The 19,206-nt window shown below is 42.0% G+C and overlaps 1 protein-coding gene across 5 annotated transcripts in view; it reads left to right on the top strand.

The window, feature by feature from the left end:
* LOC112252793 (myopalladin) overlaps positions 1–19,206 on the top strand; it is a 47,855-nt gene extending 28,649 nt beyond the window's left edge. For 2 of the 5 annotated variants that reach the window (XM_024424400.2, XM_024424401.2), the window contains exons 9-22: positions 281–304; positions 1,254–1,370; positions 5,895–6,636; positions 9,827–11,089; positions 11,345–11,492; positions 12,224–12,304; positions 15,017–15,238; positions 15,548–15,697; positions 15,777–15,859; positions 16,302–16,431; positions 16,608–16,815; positions 17,062–17,227; positions 17,498–17,631; positions 18,065–19,206. In XM_024424400.2, coding sequence (XP_024280168.1) covers positions 281–304; positions 1,254–1,370; positions 5,895–6,636; positions 9,827–11,089; positions 11,345–11,492; positions 12,224–12,304; positions 15,017–15,238; positions 15,548–15,697; positions 15,777–15,859; positions 16,302–16,431; positions 16,608–16,815; positions 17,062–17,227; positions 17,498–17,631; positions 18,065–18,243 — 3,647 coding nt within the window. In that variant the 3' untranslated portion in view covers positions 18,244–19,206. Of the gene's footprint in view, positions 1–280; positions 305–1,253; positions 1,371–5,894; positions 6,637–8,521; positions 8,640–9,826; positions 11,090–11,344; positions 11,493–12,223; positions 12,305–15,016; positions 15,239–15,547; positions 15,698–15,776; positions 15,860–16,301; positions 16,432–16,607; positions 16,816–17,061; positions 17,228–17,497; positions 17,632–18,064 lie in introns of those variants that run through there. The other 3 variants (XM_024424403.2, XM_024424402.2, XM_042323470.1) reach the window with 3 other exon arrangements.

The raw sequence follows: 19,206 nt of genomic DNA on the forward strand, positions 1-19,206 counted from the left end.
CCTTTACTCCTTTACTATGTTTCAGAATAATGTACATTCATCTTATGGTATTTTCTGTGATGTACAACAATTGTCTTGTATTAGTTCAGTAGTACATTTCCACTGATATGGAGCCATCTTTGAAATGATTCAACGTAAGCATTCTGAAAACTGTGAAAGTATCTCAAATAAACTTTTAAAGCAGAGTGAAAAAACAGAGTGTAAGTTCTTTAGAAGGCAATATGAGTAGCTCTATGATTTTAAACAATTATATATATATTAGCATTTTCTTATTTTTTAGAGCCTCGATCCATGGCTGAATCAGGTACGTAATTATGCAAAGGAGAGACTGTCATGGTACAATTAATATAATTGTACAATCTTAAGATGGAGCATATTTCTGCATGTATCAAAGTATTTGGTGTGGTGTGTTACTGAATAGTAAATTGTATTCGCAATATACCAGCATTAGATACAGTACTATATTTTGAAAACACGACTGGTGCTTCCCTCAGAAAGTCAACATCCTACTGTAGCCCAAGTGACATTTTCCATGAAACAGTGTACACCATTTCTCTTCCAAGATGTTTACAGTATCTGGCTGGGGCTGTAGCTACTGTAACTCCTCTGAGTAACAGCCAGTTTGCTTCGCCTCCTAAAACTCAACCTTATAAGGAAGCTTACAACCTGTGTCTGTTGAACTAACATGGTCACAGAGCCTTTCAGAGTGTCTGAAACACAGGGAAGCACTCGGGATTGGAAACATGTAGCTGCTGTGCCATTGGAAAAACTGCTCACTCACAGCATATCACAGGCAGCTGCTGGAAACTTAATTGGGGAGTACGGGCTCATAGTAATGGCTGGAACAGAATAAATGGAATGGTATCCAACACATCAAACACATGGTTTCCAGTGCTTGATTCCATTCCATAGACTCCATTCCAGCCATTATTATGAGTCTTCCTCCCCTCAGCAGCCTCCTGTGCAGCATATCCATTATATGAATGCATATTAGTTCTCTGTGACTTAGACAGCATATTGAGTAATAGCTATAAATGGAAATTCAGACATATTTTACAATGTAGAGGCTTGCTGCCTGTTTCTTTTTCACTGTGCATACTGTATACGTAAGGACAGGTTAGCTACATAGTACAGCTGCAATGCTGTTCTAGTAACTTCTCAGCCCTTTAATCTATGAGTCATGTTGCCTGAACTTCAACAGTGACATTCAGCTGGTGCTCCCCTCATCTCCTTCATTTTTGTATTCCCTTTAGAGGAAATATGCACTTTGGTTATTGCTGAGGTCTTCCCTGAAGATTCTGGAACATTCACTTGCACTGCAAGCAACAAATATGGAACTGTATCCAGTATTGCTGCACTAAGGGTGAAAGGTAACGTCACTGGCTTGCAAACAAGGTTAAGACTTGACAGTTCTATGAGTAAGATTGTATTTGGAGACTATGTTTACAGTGTCTAGTGAAAATAGAATCACCCTTGAACAGTTTGCATCTAAAAAGGATGACATTTTCCCATACATTTTCCCATTGATTTCCTATGAATAAAATGTTCACTGATCAACACAACCTACTCCACATTTTCCAAGTGAATGAAAAAGTATAGAAATAAATAAAAAAAACATAGAAGTCTTGTTTTTGAAGGTCTTCACACCACTTGCCTTGGCACATCTAAATAAGTTAAGGAGCAAATATTTTCAGACAAAATCCCACAACAATCCATCAGTTTGACATAGTTGTGGTTTTAATAGTGCTTGAGCATTAACCGGAATGTTGGTTATTTTGACCGATGTTGGTTCAATGAATTGAATTCCATTTTGTTCAGGTTTTCTTCTGTGAGCTCACTGCACACATTGAGCAGTTTCTCTAGAGATAAATCAGATCAAATCAAAGTTTATTTGCCACGTTCGCCGAATACAACAGGTAGTACAGTAAAATGCTTACTTACGGGCCCTAACCAACAGTGCAATTTTTAAGTAAAAAATAGGTATTAGGTGAACAATAGATAAGTAAAGAAATAAAAACAACAGTAAAAAGACAGTGAGAAATAACAGTAGTGAGGCTATATATAGTAGCAAGGCTATATACACTAGTGAGGCTATATACACTAGTGAGGCTATAACAGTAGCGAGGCTATATACAGGCACCGGTTAGTCGGGCTAATTGAGGTCGTACATGTAGGTATGGTTAAAGTGATTATGCATATATGATAAACAGAGGGTAGCAGCAGTGTAAAATATGGGTTGGGGGGGACACAATGCAAATAGTCCAGGTAGCCATTTGAATACCTGTTCAGGAGTCTTATGGCTTGGGGGTAAAAACTGTTGAGAAGCCTTTTGGTCCTAGACTTGGCGCTCCGGTACTGCTTGCCATGCGGTAGTAGACAGAACAGTCTATGACTGGGGTGGCTGGGATCTTTAACAATTTTCAGGGCCTCCTGGATGACAGGCAGCTTAGCCCCAGTGATGTACTGGCCCGTACGCACTACCCTCTGTAGTGCCTTGCGGTCGGAGGCCGAGCAGTTGCCGTACCAGGCAGTGATGCAACCAGTGCTCTCGATGTAGCAGCTGTGGGGGAATAGGCTTTGTCGTGCGCTCTTCAAGACTGTCTTGGTGTGTTTGGACCATTCTAGTTTGTTGGTGATGTGGACACCAAGTAACTTGAAGCTCTCAACTTGCTCCACTACAGCCCTAACGATGAGAATGGGGGCGTGCTCGTTCCTCCTTTTCCTGTGGTCCACAATCATCTCCTTAGTCTTGGTTATGTTGCGGGATAGGTTGTTATTCTGACACAACCCGGCCAAGACTCTGACCTCCTTCCTATAGGCAGTCTCGTCGTTGTCGGTGATCAGGAATTCCACTGTTGTGTGGTCTGCAAACTTAATGATGGTGTTGGAGTCGTGCCCGGCCACACAGTTGTGGGTGAACAGGGAGTACAGGAGGGGACTGAGCACGCATCCCGAGAGGCTCCAGTGTTGAGGATCAGCATGGCAGATGTGTTGCTACCAACCCTCACCACCTGGGGGCGGCCCGTCAGGAAGTCCAGGATCCAGTTACAGAGGGAGGTGTTAGTCACAGAATCCTTAGCTTAGTGATGAGTTTTGAGGGTATGATGGTGTTGAACGCTGAGCTGTAGTCAATGAACAGAATTCTCATGTAGGTTTTCCTTTTGTCCAGGTGGGAAAGGGCAGTGTGGAGTGCAATCGAGATTGCATCATCTGTGGATCTGTTGGGCGGTATGCCAATTGGAGTGGATCTAGGGTTTCTGGGATAATGGTGTTGATGTGAGCCATTACCAGCCTTTCAAAGCACTTCATGGCTACAGACCTGAGTGCCATGGGTCTGTAGTCATTTAGGCAGATTGCCTTAGTGTTCTTGGGCACAGGGACTATGGCGGTTTGGTTGAAACATGTTGGTATTACAGACTCAATCAGGGACATGTTGAAAATGTCAGTGAAGACACCTGCCAGTTGGTCAGCACATGCCCGGAGCACACATCCTGGTAATCCGTCTGACCCCTCGGCCTTGTGAATGTTGACCTGTTTAAAGGTCTTACTCACATTGACTACAGAGAGCGTGATCACACAGTTGTCCGGAACAGCTGATGCTCTCATGCATGCCTCAGTGTTGCTTGCCTCGAAGCGAGCATATAAGTGATTTAGCTCATCTGGTAGGCTTGTCACTAGGCAGCTCGCGGCTGTGCTTCCCTTTGTAGACTGTAATAGTTTTCAAGCCCTACCACATAAGACGAGCATCGGAGCCAGGGTAGTATGATTCAATCTTAGCCCTGTATTGGCGCAATGTCTGTTTGATGGTTCATCGGAGGGCATAGCAAGATTTCTTTCCGGGTTAGAGTCCCGCACCTTGAAAGCGGCAGCTCTCGCCTTTAGCTCAGTGCGGATGTTGGAATTGTGGTCAGATTTACCAAATGGAGGGCGAGGGAGAGCTTTGTAGATGATCAAACCGAACTGTGCGATGTAGTAGGGAGTTGTAGTTTACAATAGGCCAATATTACATACATACATACATACATACATAGTTTACTGCAGAAAACGCTGTAATGAACTACAATGACCATATTTCATTGCGGGCCTACTTGTCCGGTCGGTGTGTTTCTTTTACGCCTGCTACAGTAGGTTAGTGTGGGGCAGACAAAGAGAGAAGAGACAGAAGAATGCAAGATTGAGTGGGATAGAGAGCAGTTGCTTCGCGAGGTATCTCTACCTGAAAATACATGATCTAATTGATTGATAGTTGGTATTCAGCGGTCATAAAAGTATAGTTTACTTTCAAGAACTACTAAAATGGTGATATTGTCAGACAGCATAGGTAGCAGCTCTAAAGAAACGAGATGATGACTTGGAATGTAATAATAAAGCCATCAAATAAAACAAATGTAATGTACACAACAACTGAAATATTTTATTCAAGTAAAGTAATGTGAATAAATGATTGTCAATAAGTGAAAGCAGTAATAGGCAGTGACTACCATCACTGAACATTTATTAATTGTTTTATTCTATGTTACAGCATTGAACCCACATAGGCAGTTAATGATCAAAAACATTATCGTAACCGAAATCAATAACCGTGATTATTTTTTTTATAGTAGAACCGAAACTCAACTGACCTTAAAAATCACTAATTGCTCAGCACTTGGTTTGAATGATTTGAGAACAAATTCCCCTGTCTCCGTAAGGTCCTTCAATTGGATTCTGAATGTCAAACAATGATTCAACCTCAGAGCCACCAATGAGCTTTAAAAGCATGTCTGGGATACATTTTTAGACAGGCATAGATCAGGGGAGGTTAATAAATAATTTGAAGACACTGAATATCCCTTTGAGTGTAGTCAAGTATGGTAATTCATCTGTGGATGGTGTATCATATCACCCAGACACTGCAAAGGTCTGGCCATGGAAACTGGAAAATGGAAACTGCTCAGGGACACCACTATCAGGTTTAGGATTATTTTAAAACAGACACATAATTCATTTGCTGAGCTGAGAGAAAACTGTGCAAGGATCAACAACATTGCATTCACTCCACATACTTGTATGAAAAAGTAAAAATCCACTCCAAATGATCAATTCTGTTTGCAACAAGAACGTTAAGTAATAGTGCAAGACAACATGGGAAAGAATTAAAGTTTTTGGCCTAAATGAAAAACTTCAGGTTTGGGTCAAATCCAATACAACACATTACAGAGTGAAACCCTCAGTACTTTAAAGTTTTGTGGTGGCAGCATCATATTATGGGTGTGCTTGTCACTGGCAGGGACTGGGGAGTTTGTCAGGATCAAAATAAATAGAAAGGAGCAAAGCCCAGTTAAAAAGTAAGAGGAAGACCTGCCTCAGTCTTCTGTAAACCTAACCCTGGAAAATAGTTTTATTTTTCAGCTGGACAATTACAATATCTAAGATACGCCAGAATAGTCTCAGTCCTGGGTCCTGACTAAATCTGCTTGAAAATCAGAGACAAGGTTTCAATATTGCTGTCCATCAATGATTCCCAACTAAATTTACTGAGCTTCAGCAATTTTGACCAAAACAATGGATAAATGTTGCCCTAAGATTTGGTGGAAGCATCTTTGGCAGCAATTACACCTGTGAATTATTTTGAGTAAGATTCTACCAAGTATTAACTCTGGGTTGTGAAGACATACATAATCAAGAAATCGTCATTTAAATATATATAAATATATAACTATATATATATATATATACACAGGTATATATTTTTTTTTAAATGTTCTATAATTTTTTGTTCACTTTGAAAATGTGGAGTAGGTTATGTAGATCAGTAGGAGTTCATTTCAAGGCAGCAAAATGGGAAAACTGTGCAAGGGGTGTTTAGACTTTCACTAGGTACTGTACTTATCCTTCTCTCTGTACCTCATTAGGCAATGATAACACCAACAACAACCACGTGAAAACTCCACACAAGTCCACACAAGTCCCAGAGCCCTTTTCATTAGATCTCACTCCTCCCAGTCTAAAGCCTCAAGCTGAGGTTCCTGTGACCAACAGCATCAAGCCTCACTCCAACACCATCCGCCTGGATCCGCTCAGTTCCAGCACGTTACGACTGGACCCTCTGAGCACCAGTACCCTCCGTCTAGATCCTCTGAGCTCCAGCATGCTGCGCCAGGACCCTGTCAGCATCAGCATGCCCAGTCTGGACCCACTAATCCTGGGCAGCAGCCCCAGGATAGGCACCCGTAGCTCCAGCACATCTTGTCTGGATCCACTCTACCTGAGCACCCCTCACTCAGATCTGTCTACTAGCTCCAGCAGGGAACTTCCTGAGCCCAAGACTGACCATGATGACTCCAGAGCCTTCTCAGTGTTATCAGACCCTGCCGTTGGCCTGAGTCCTAAGGTGGAAGGGACTCCTTTCCATAAACCTGAGCCCCCTCCCCCTGTAAACCTCCCTGATCCCCCCACCTCCTCTTGCCTCAAGCCTGGGGTTCTGGTGAGCCACAACGGGCCCAGGTCCAGCTCCAGGGTAGGCCTCCGTGTGCACTTTAAACTGCCTGAGAATGAGACAGACAACGAGAGTGAAACATCCGATAGCCATTCATTTGAAGATATGTCACAGTTGGCCAATAAGGAACCACCTCCAGTCCTGGCCAAGCCCAAACTGTGAGTATTCTAATTAGAGGTTCACAGCAAAGCTTAGATTCATTTTTTTGCTTGATATTGTCAAATAACTCAAGCATAGATTGGTGACTTTTTTTCTAATTTGTCACACAGAAACTGGAGGCCATGGGTAACTTGTTCGACAAGAATAGCACCTATTGTCTATAGGTGGTGCTGTAATAAGCAGTCTCGCTTAAAACCTCATTATCTGAGTTATTGATAAATCAGAAAGTCAGATTGTTCATGCCCATTTCAATCCTTTCTCAATCCACTTCACAATGCTATCAACTTGAAACGTTTTAGGGTCAGGATGAACCATGATGTACCATTTTAAAGGTGCAATATGCAGAAATTGCTCCATTCCCTGGTTGCTAAAATTCTAATAGTTCCCCTAATTTAACTTTACCAAACAAGTGTAGAGAATCATTGTACAATCTAAACCAATTTGAAATATCTTTCTAATAACCAAAAATATTGTATTTTCAGCTGGTGTACAAACCCAAAAGTAAAAGATGCAGAAACAAAACCTAAGAACGGGAAGCATAGCAATAGTGCACATAGAACAGATCTACCACTTCCTAGACTTGCGGTCAATGAGAATGACAGATCTAAAACACACATTTCTATATGAATTTGGTTGGTTTGCCCAAAACATTACATATTGCAGCTTTAAGTTTGGCATTGATATCTTAAAAAAATAAGGAAACTATTAACAATTCACTTTTTTGACACTAATGCTTAAAGTAATCGTAAAAAAATCTTATTCTCATGGACTAAAAGTCTTATTCGATCAAAATGTGGTCTTTGAGCTCATCACAATAGTCCTTAAAGAGTGAGAAAAGAATGTTGATGCATTCAAACATGGTCACACTATACGCTAATATGCTAAAACATCTGTTTTGGGGAGATGCTGTGTTATCACATGCAGAATTGCCTTTTGTAGGATACCTGGAGGCATTAATATCTGTTGGGTGATTGGTTGAGGTTTCTAGGTTGCGTAACGTCTCTCCGAGCCCTTACCAAAACACAAAACATGGCGGACAGTTTCTCTCGAATCGGATCTTAAACCAGTAGTGACCACTAACTACAATGACAGTACACCTCAAATTAAAAGGTTAATCTAACCTAGATTTCATACTAGAGCAATAACTACTGTTCAAGAGGATTTTGTCTCATGCACGTTAATGTCACGTTTATATTATGCAGACAAACAATGTGAAATATTGTGATTAGTATATCTGTATGATCACTTATTTTTGCCCTATTATATGGTCTGAATTTAGTGAAGGTGGATCTATTATTCGGTGAAATTAGAAACTGGAAGTCCTGCTACTTGCACAGTATTTCAGCTGTGAGAGTGTATTGAAGTATTTTGGAAGGCTAATGTGGGGTGTACCAACTGAGATTTAAATCAACATGGTAATTCTTTCACTGATTGCACATAAAGGAAGATAGTTCCTAAATAATAGAGTGCTTGATTTGTTATCCAGCTGATCTTGTGTCCTTTCTGTCATCCGATGAACCCCATGCATTGCTGCTCGCAGCTATATTTCTTAAGTATTCTTCAATGTATTTTGTATCACTTAACTTAAGACAAATCCTAACTTAAGACTAGTCCCAAGACTCAGAGTGACAGCCTCACATGATATGGTGACAACTGTTAAATATCTAGTCAGACAACAAACTATTAGTTTTATCACCATTTTTTTTCCCTAAATTTGCACCGACAGTTGATTTTATGATGAAAACGCTTTATTCTGAAAGTAATTCTAAAAAGTGTTTGGTTTCAGGATGTATTTTTGCGTTTACGGTCCTTGTTTTGAAGTAAAGCAAGCAGCTTGAGTTGTGTGGGCTGTATTTAGAACAGCTAACATTAGGGAGCTCGAGAGGAGACCCTCCCACCTCTATCTGACGTGCTCAGTTTTCATTTGTCTACTGAATACATATCTGTGCTTAACTATGTGGAGATTACAACTACAAAAAACTGAGGATGGTCATTTCTTAATGTAAGTGCAATGTTATGCTTTTGTGCATGCTAGAAATCTTTGCACACGGGCATTGTGTTTGTCATTTTTTTGTCGGGAAGAAAGAAGTACGTCTGCCTCTAAGGTGAAGTGTTTTGCATAGTGTTAATAATTGTTATTGATTCAGTTATTGATAAGTTATTGTCTCCTTTTCACTTTATGTTATCAAAGTGACTGATATTGAATGTGAAACGAATGTGAAAAATGCTAGGATAATGTTGCAATGAAAGCTTTTCTTATACCAATCATGATACAGCACATTACTGACATTTCCAGTTGCAGAGTGTGTTTAGAGTCTGGATGTTCCTATACCTTAAAAGGGCAGACTATTTCCCCAACCAGCCCCTGAAAGGCACATTGTGGTCATTACCTTTTAGGGAACTGTGTTTAGAGTATTTGTAGTTATTTGGTGACGAACACATTAAGACTTTTGAACAAACAAAATATGATTTTTATTATAGCCTGATCTCAAGTCTGTTTATACTGTCCTGGCAACTTCTGTTGTTTGGCGTGACAATGGCCATAGGAGCTGGCAAGACAGCACAAACCGATCTGGGACCAGGCTAGGTTTATTATACACTGAGTATACCAAACATTAGGAACACCTTCCAAATATTGAGTTGCATCCCCCTTTTGCCCTCAGAACAACCTAATTTCGTCGGAGCATGGACTCTACAAGGTGTCGAAAGCGTTCCATAGGGATGCTGGCCCATGTTGACTCCAATGCTTCCCACAGTTGTGTCAAGCCACAGTTGTGTCAAGTTGGCTGGATGTCCTTTGGGTGGTCGATCATTCTTGTTACACATGCGAAACGGTTAAGTGTTAAAAATGCAGCATCGCTGCAGTTCTTGACACAAACCGCCTGGCACCTACTATCATACCTCGTTGAAAGGCACTTAAAACTTTTGTCTTGCCCATTCACCCTCTGAATGGCACACATACACAATCCATTTCTCAAATGGTCTCAAGGCTTAAAAATCCTTCTTTATCCTGTCTCCTCCCCTTCATCTGCACTGATTGAAGTGGATTTAACAAGTGACATTAATAAGGGATCATAGTTTTCACCTGGATTCACCTGGTCCGTCTATGTTATGGAAAGAAAAAAAGTTGTGTATACTCAGTATGTAAAGTGTTAATGTTCTTAACATCTTCCATCTCTGTTTTCTCAGAGACCCTGTCCAGCTGCAGCTTCTACACAACCAGGTGCTTATGGAGCAGCAGCAGACGGACACTGAGCCAACCGGAGCCACCCAGAGTCAACCGGAGGCATCTGCCTGGCCAGCCCGAAAGCAACCCGAGCCCCAGCCCCAGCTCCAGCACCAGCAAAGCCTACCCCGTTCATCTACCCCCATGCCCCTGCATTCCACCCACCCCGCACCCATACTGACCATAGCCCCAACACCCTTACTCAACTTCACCCCTGTGACAACACTGAACACTACCCCTGCAACCCAGCTAAACACTAGTGCCCCTGCACCCCTGCTTAACATTGCCTCTGCACCCCTACTGAACCCATACGCAACCCAATCTTATTTTCTTTCTTCTTCTTCACCCCTGCTAAACACAAGCCCTGTACCAGCAATAAACACTACCTCTGCACTACTACTGAACACAGCCCCTCCTGCACCCATTATGGGTACCCTGCCATCCCCTCCTCAACTGAAGACAGCTTCATCTTGTATGAGCTCCCCTCCATCTGCCCCTCTGCTGAGTACTGTTCCTGCACCCCACCTGCATACCAGCCCTGCATCCCCACCCTATATGACCCTGCAAAACACCACCCATTCTTCCCAGCTGAACTTAGCCCCCTTATCCCTGCCTAAATCTATTCACGTACCCCAGTTTAACACACCTCTCATACCTCATCTGAATACAGCCCCCACAGCATCTCTCAGCTCCATCCCTGCAGCTTTCAACAGGGCCCCTACAACCATGCAGAACACCTCCCCCTCCCCCCTTCTTAGAACAACTCATGCCTCCCTCCTCAACCTGGCTCCCATTTCGCAGAGCTTCAACTATGCTAGGCCAAAAGAGTTTATCACTGCCCAGACTCCCCTCTCTCCAGTCAGGAGTCCCTCCCCTACAGAGTCCCCAGTTCCGTTGCTCCACGAGCTGGCTGCCGAGCTCAACTCCTCCAACCCCAACCTGTTCTCTCCACAACCCAGAGTCTTCCCCACCAGAGTCCTCAAGTCACCGACTAGCCCCCCTTCCTTCATGTCTTCCCCCACCTCCCCCACCCTTTTGCCTGCTGCCTACCTCAACTCTGTGTTCACCCTGCCACAGCAGTCACCCCCACAGGCAGCGTCCCCGACCTCCAGCACCTCCTCCCCCAGCCCCATCCAGAACCATGTGGCCTTCCTCAGCTCTGTCCTGCCCTCTCTACACACCACACAAGCCACCAACTCGATGGGCCTGCCCAGGAGTGCCCATGGGTAAGACCCTATGGTTCCTGAATTCCCGGGAAACATTCCCAACGTTCCCAGGTTTTTCTATAAATCCTTGTTGGAGGATTCCTAGAACTGGGAGGGAATAAGCAGGGGTGGAATCCTTCAACTCGGAATCCTGCAACCGGGATTTTGGAAAACTCTGGGAACTTTGGACCTCTTACCTTACACTTCAATTCATCATATTACAGTTTTACATATTGTAAAATACATTTTTGCTAATACATTTGTTTTGATCCACAGGCCACCTCAAGGCATGCAGAAGAAGTTGCCTACAAGCACTCGTCCCATGTCAGATGTTGACATTCGTAGCAGCCAACAAACCCTCCTCCAGGATATGGAGAAAAAGCTTAGGTTCAATGAAGATTTTATGCGTGGTCACGTACAACAGGTATCGGATATATCCCTTCAATTGTACTGTTATTCCCTAAGGCATAGTACTTCCATTATGGGGTGGCAGGTAGCCTAGTGGTTAGAGCTTTGGACTAGTAAACGAAAGGTTGCAAGATCGAATCCCCCGAGCTGACACGGTCAAAATCTGTTGTTCTGCCCCTGAACAAGGCAGTTTGACCCACTGTTCCTAGGCCGTCATTGAAAAATAAGAATTTGATCTTAACTGACTTGCCTAGTTAAATAAAGGTAAAATAAATAGATTGACTGAATATGCAACTAAATGAACGAGTACTTGATTGATGTAGTAATGTGGCTTGGAGTGGAACCAACAAAGGAACCGAGTGATCTCAAATAAATAAAGTATTATTCTTCTACAAATTCTTTACAACCCAACACATTCCTGCATGGCGCATTCTCACTTTCTTCCCATTTGCTATTCTGACATTCTTATTACAGTTCTATTTTGTTCTCCTTTTACATCGCAAGTGGAGCAAAGTGATACAATGTGAAACGATATGGAAGAAGTTAGAAAATGCATTCATCTAAACCGAGAGATCAGCAGTGCATCAGCAATCATTCCTTTTCCAATCATTCATTTTCCATATTCATTCATCAAGTACGTCTACCATATAACAACATGCAGATCATTTCAATCACAAATGAGTGGTAGTAACGTGTGTGTGTCCATTAGTGTGTTTGTGTTCATCAATCATCCCTATCTTCTCATAGAAGCAGACTACTTTTGTGGGGAAAACAGCGAGCAGACCCCTCGGACCAAACATTCCTGCCACTGTCTTTAACTATGACGAGGTACAGCGAACATCTCTCCCTCCCAAACATTTCTTTGCTCAGAACGTTTGGTAACACATTACATTAAGTTGCTCTTAAACCTGTGCAGAAAGACTGTATTTACACCGGTGACAACATTAGATTAACATGTTGTTGCAGTGCATTTGGAAAGTATTCTTGACCCCTTGACCTTTTCCAAATTCTGTGACGTTACAGCCTTATTCTAAAATGTATTAAATTGTGGGTTTTTTCCTCATCAATCTACACACAGTACTCCATAATGTCAATGCAAAAATTGTTTTTTAGTAATGTTTGCAAATGTATTAAAATCAAAAATGGAAATATCACGTTTACCTAAGTAGTCAGACCCTTTATTCAGTACCTTTGGCAGCGATTACAGCATCGATTATTCTTGGGAATAACAATACAAGTTTGGCACACCTGTATTTGGGGAGTTTCTTCTATTCTTCTTTGCAGATCCTCTCAAGCTCTGTCAGGTTGAATGGGGAGCGTCGCTGCACAGCTATTTTCAAGTCTCCAGTGATGTTTGATCGGGTTCAAGTCCGGGCTCTGGCTGTGCTACTCAAGGGCATTCAGAGATGTGTCCCGAAGCCACTCCTGCATTGTCTTGACTGTGTGCTTAGGGTCGTTGTCCTGTTGGAAGGTGAAACTTCGCCCCAGTCCGAGGTCCTGAACGCTCTGGAGCAGGTTTTCATCAAGGATCTGATTTCTCTCTGTACTTTGCTCCATTCATCTACTCTCCCAGGCCCTCCTGCTGAAAAACATCCCCACAGCACGATGCTGCCACCACCATATTTTCCAACTCCATGCGGGCTGTCATGTGCCTTTTACTGAGGAGTGGCTTTCGTCTTGCCAATCTACCATAAAGGCCTGATTGGTGGAGTGCTGCAGAGATGGTTGTACTTCTGGAAGGTTCTCCCATCTCCACAGCGGAACTTTGGAGCTCTGTCAGAGTGACCATCAGGTTCTTGGTCACCTCCCTGACCTAGGCCCTTGTCCACCGATTGCTCAGTTTGACCGGGCGGCCAGCTCTAGGAAGAGTCTTGGTGGTTCCAAACTTCTTCCATTCAAGAATGATGAAGGCCACTGTATTCTTGGGGACCTAAAACGCTGCAGAGATTTTTTTGGTACCCTTCACCAGATCTGACCCTCGACACAATCCTGTCTCAGGGCTCTACGGACAATTCCTTCGACCTCATGGCTTGGTTTTGAATTTACCACAGATGGACGCCAATCAAGTTGTAGAAACATCTCAAGGATGATCAATGGAAACAGGACGCACCTGAGCTCAATTTCGAGTCTCATAGCAAACGGTCTGAATAGGTATATAAATAAGGTATTTCTGGTATTTATTTTGAATACATTTGCTAAAATAAAAAAAATGTGCTTTGTCAAAATATTTCATCCATTTTAGAATAAGGCTGTACCATAACAATGTGTGGGAAAAGGAAGGGGTCTGAATACTTTCTGAATGCACTGTACATAGTACCTCAGTAAATGCTTAATGGAATTGAACTGGTTTTTGTAATTACACAAGGAATTGGAACTATTCCTTATTCCACTTGCGTAACAACTAAAAAACCACTCAAGGCCATTGCAATTACAAAGCGATAAAAAATATGACGTATTGTGAGTGTAGTAATTACAGCGTCACTATACAGGTATAACAGCAACGTAATGTAAAGTGTTAGTGAATGTTCAAAACCGTTTTTTTAACTGGTATGTATGGGATGTATATTCATATATCCAAACACTGTAGTTAATTCATCATCCTAATCAGGCACTTTTAAAGTATGTGTTAACTAATATCCATTGCATGAATAATCCAAACAATTTCCAAACTGAAGGTATACGTATTGACCACAGTCATGTAATGTGATGCCCCAAATAGGCTGAGGTATATGACATTCTAAGATTTGAGCAACCTTCAACGTTTCTTGCATATGAAATGTGCATAAAAACTTTCCTTTCAAATGTTACATTTCAACTGATGCCATGGGTCCCATCTGTTGTTCCTCTGAAAGTAATTTGTGTTGTAATGTTGTCATAATTTCACTACATTTAAAATACCACTAACATTACCACTACCATTAATCTTTTCTGTTCCATTACCTCAGGTCCTCAGGAGAAAAATAAAAAAGTTGACGTATCAAGATAGAAATCTGTTGGAATTTGAATTGTTGGAATGATGTGTTCTTTGATATTTTTCGCCAGGAATGCTTAGCTTGATATTTTAGTCCAAATGTGTTCTCTGTTCTCTGTTTTACCCTCAACTTCTGTTGTATTTTGTGTAGTAGGGATCAGTCCAATACCAAGGGAGAGTGATAAGAGGAATGCCACTGCATGATACATTTTAAGGTTTAAAGCTGCACTCCTCAATCTTTTTTTCGGCCCACAGTGAGACCAGAACAGTTGTCTTTGTAAACTGAAGGCTGGTAAATGTAACTGCCTCTTTTTGCTACTTTTTGAATCAAAATAGATTGAGGAGTACATCTTTAACCATGGTTGGATGTCAATTCCATTTAATTCCACTGGAATTCTAATGTTCTTCATTACTTTTCAATTAGGATTATTCGAATTGGATTGAGTTCAACCCTGCCTTTAATACAATATCCCAATTGATTAGTGGTGATATTGTGCTCTGGGTCTGATTCCTCTGTCAATCCACTCAAGTAAATACTCACCCAAACAGTTTCTGACATGTCTTTTTAGGAGTACAAAGTGTCCAACTTTGAGCAGAGGCTGTTGAGTGAGATAGAGTTCCGTCTGGAGCGCACGCCAGTCGAAGAGTCTGATGATGAGGTACAACACGATGAGAGCCCGACAGGGAAGTGCGTCGCGCCCATATTCGACAGGAAGCTGAGGAACTTCAGGGCCATGGAGGGTGTCCCTATGACGTTCTCCTGTAAAGTGGTGGGGATCCCCGTACCGAAGGTGAGACAGCACGCCCATTGTCTCTAGATATGTTTTCACCCACACTGTTTTCATCCAAAGTAACTTACAGTACAGTGAGTACAAAGGTTCTTAGTATGTGATCCCATCAGAAATTGAACCCACAACCTTAGTGTTGCGCTATCAACACTCTTACCAACTGAGCCACACAGGACCACACAGACGGTCAATGTTTTATTTGCCAACGCCAGGCAAATAAAAAATGTTGGATCATATTTGGGGGTCGCCCGGGATCTGGACATATACTCAAAGTTTGTTAGAAATCTCCCTTTCGCTTCAACACCACTTCAGGTTTACTGGTTCAAGGATGGCAAGCAGATCTTGAGGAAAAATGATCATTATAAGAAGATACGAGAGGGGGACGGAACCTGTGTTCTACACATAGAGGTCACCAATAACGACGATGATGGCAACTACACTGTCATGGCAGCTAACCCCCAGGTAACCGAACCACCTGTAATCACCTTTCTTACCCCTTCACTAAATCGGATTTGTTGATTAATGAATGAATGCTCACCAGGGACGAATCAGCTGCTCTGGTCATTTGATCATCCAAACGGGTCCTCTCCGAAACCGAATGACACCTATGATTCACTCTCAGAGGTGAGCAGGACTGACTGAGTGTGCATTGGGATCTGCAGAGGTAAGAAGAACCCTCTTCAGGTTGGAGAGCCAGCATGATTGCAGCTCTTAATGTTTTGTGGAGGCTACTTACAGTAAGATCCCAGATGTACATATTGCCCAGACTACTGTTGAACAGCCCTCATAGCAACCATAAACCAATATATCGTTAAACCCATCAGAGAAAAATACATTGTTTTATCTCTATGATAGCAACATGAATCTCATGCATCGTTGTATGGGCTCCCGAGTGGCACAGCGGTCTAAATAAGAATTTGTTCTTAACTGACTTGCCTAATTAAGTAAAACATTTAAAATCATAATAAAATTAGCGATAGCGATTAGCGATTGCAGATGACAAGATATCTCAGCAACACCAGGGCCAATATACATGTACTGTAACATGTTCAGCACATCCCTACAGGGTGCGGGCCCGCATACAGGAAGTAGAAGAGGGTGAACCAACCCAGGAGCGCTTCTTCCGACCTCACTTCCTCCAGGCTCCAGGGGACATGGTGGCTCACGAGGGCAGAGTCTGTAGATTAGACTGCAAGGTATGTCCTCTCTGGATGAAATAACCCTGGACTTGTAAATAAGCAATGGGCATTTAATACATTTTAGAATGACTATTAAAAAAGATCATTACTATAAACCAGTTAGGATAGCCTTTGCAGATAGATAGGACTGCACACATCTCACAAGAAGTGTTGTGTGTTTCTCTGTTTTCCAGGTGAGTGGCCTACCAAACCCAGAGCTGATGTGGCTGATCAACGGGAGGCCCATCTACCCAGACGTCTACCACCGGATGCTGGTGAGGGAGAACTGCGTCCATTCCCTTGTCATAGACCCTCTAAAACAGGACGACGCTGGGACATACACCTGCATCGCCAGCAACAAAGCAGGACAGAGCTCCTTCGGTCTGGAGTTAAGAGTTGTGGGTAAGAGTTCTCAAAGCAATGAAGCATTTTCAATGAACCCGAATAGTGTACCTCATGATAACAAATGAGTATTTCATGATTATTAAAGATTTATACGCATTTATGATGACTAGGTAATCAGTGAGAGCTTTTGAATAAGTACAAAGTCCAAACCATGAATTGGTTGTTGTAGTGATGTGTGCCATTAGAATTAATAAGTAGTAGTAATTGTACATGACAGAGAAGAACTATTCTTTGCCCTTTCAGAAAAAGAGATGAAGCAGGCCCCCCAGTTTGTGGAGAAGCTCCAGAACACAGGCATCGCAGAGGGCACCCCCGTCCGACTGGAGTGCAGGGTTCTGGGCATGCCTCCACCTGTTATCTATTGGAAGAAAGACAACGACACCATTCCTCACACCAAGGCCAGAGTCAGGTTAGTGTTCCCTAACTAACCTCTCCCCTTCCAACCAGAGAGGTGACTGCCCATCCTGTGGGTGCACTTATATTAAAACACATGAAGACAAGAGGCAAAACAAAACCATGCTTAGCGATGTCGGTACATGCCAAATTAGCTTAGACTTTTTGAGATTAGAATATTGTTGCCTGTTATTCACACAAAAAAAAACATTTAAAAAAAATAGATCACAGTGAATATATACATTTATTATGATCATTTAATTGAAGAGATGAATTTTGATTCTAGCATACACCAGGATGCCACTGGATATGTTTGCCTCCTGATTCAGCCTACCAGGAAAGAGGATGCTGGCTGGTACACCGTATCAGCAAAGAATGAGGCTGGAATTGTTTCATGCACAGCCAGGCTAGACATCTATGGTAAGTTCAATTCAATACAACTTTCAAACAGCTTTATTTTACCCACCAGTGTTTATTGTAATAGTTTTGAATTAGTTAATAGTTGCTAATGATTGTGCTTAAAATATATCAAGATATCAAATAAATGCACAATAATACCCAACGCTACAGTGCCTTCAGAAAGTATTCACGCCACTTGACTTTTCCCACATTTTGTTGTGTTACAGCCGGAGTTTAAAATTGATTAAATTGAGATTTTGTGTCACTGGCCTTCACACAATAACCCATAATGTCAAAATGGAATTATGGTTTTAGAATTTCTTATACAAATTAACACAAAATAATAAAGTTAAAATGTAATCCATTTTGAATTCAGGCTGTAACACAACAACATTTTGAATACATCAAGTGGTATGAATACTTTCTGAAGGCACTGTGTCTCTGTTGTCTGCAGCCCAGTGGCATAAGCAGGTCCCTTTGCCTATGAAAAAAGCTCCGCGGCAGGGCAGTCGCTATGCAGTGCTGACCGGCCAAGGCCTGGACATCAAATCTGCCTTCCCCACGACGGACAATAGCCCCATCCTGTTCTCCAGCTCCCCTGTGGAGGCACAGCTGGAGAGTGAGGAGCTGTGAGGAGCAGACACACTTCACCAGAGGGTTGTAAAAGTCTGTAACCTTCCCATAATGCACAGGTTTTTCTGAAATTCCAAAAGTTTAGGAAAGTTTGAGAATTTTGTCACCACCACCACTTTAATCACTACTGGCCCTTTGAGTCTACAAACTTCTCTTCTCTGGAGTCTCATAGGGCTGGTTTCCCAGACACAGATTCAGCCAAATCCTGGACTAAAAAGCATGCCCAATAGAGAATCTCCATTGAAAGTGCTTTTAGTTCAAGACTAGGCATAATCTGTGTCTGGGAAACTGGGTCCCAGAGTTGAGTCTGCTCTAACACCTCCTAATGACTAATCTACTAGTTCATCTAATCTGTGGTGGCCAGTGGGATGGAAGAGCAGGACTATAATCTTAGCAGTTTGTGTCATCTGGTTTGTGTGATACATTTGATGTGATACATTGAAATTACAATGACAAAAACGGTTAGATTTACAACTGGCAACCTAATGCTCTGTTTGTTTTTCTGCCATTCCTATTGAATTGTATCATTTGAAGCGTCTTATTCACACAAAACAGACAAACTTGCCAAGTTTTAGTTCACTATCATCTTTTGATAGGTCTGATTTGTTTATGGTTCATTTTGTTCTACTTTTTGATTAGTTAGTTTGATATTGAGAAGGTTTTTGAATGTAGATGATCATGACATACTTTCATCATCATACACTTCAACCTGTTCTTTATCTTTAGCAAATTGACTATTTCGTTTGGACGTGGTTGTTGTATGGTTTGTTTTTATTTCAAACGTATATATTTGTGTCAAATAAAGATAGTTTATTTTAATGTTTATATAAAATATATGTGCATTAAATGTAAATCAAAGAAATACACTAAAGGAAAGCCAAACTGACAAAGTGTATATACAGTGGGGAGAATAAGTATTTGATACACTGCCGATTTTGCAGGTTTTCCCACTTACAAAGCATG

This window comes from Oncorhynchus tshawytscha, linkage group LG06 (assembly GCF_018296145.1).
Source record: "Oncorhynchus tshawytscha isolate Ot180627B linkage group LG06, Otsh_v2.0, whole genome shotgun sequence".
Classification (NCBI taxonomy): Eukaryota; Metazoa; Chordata; class Actinopteri; order Salmoniformes; family Salmonidae; genus Oncorhynchus; species Oncorhynchus tshawytscha.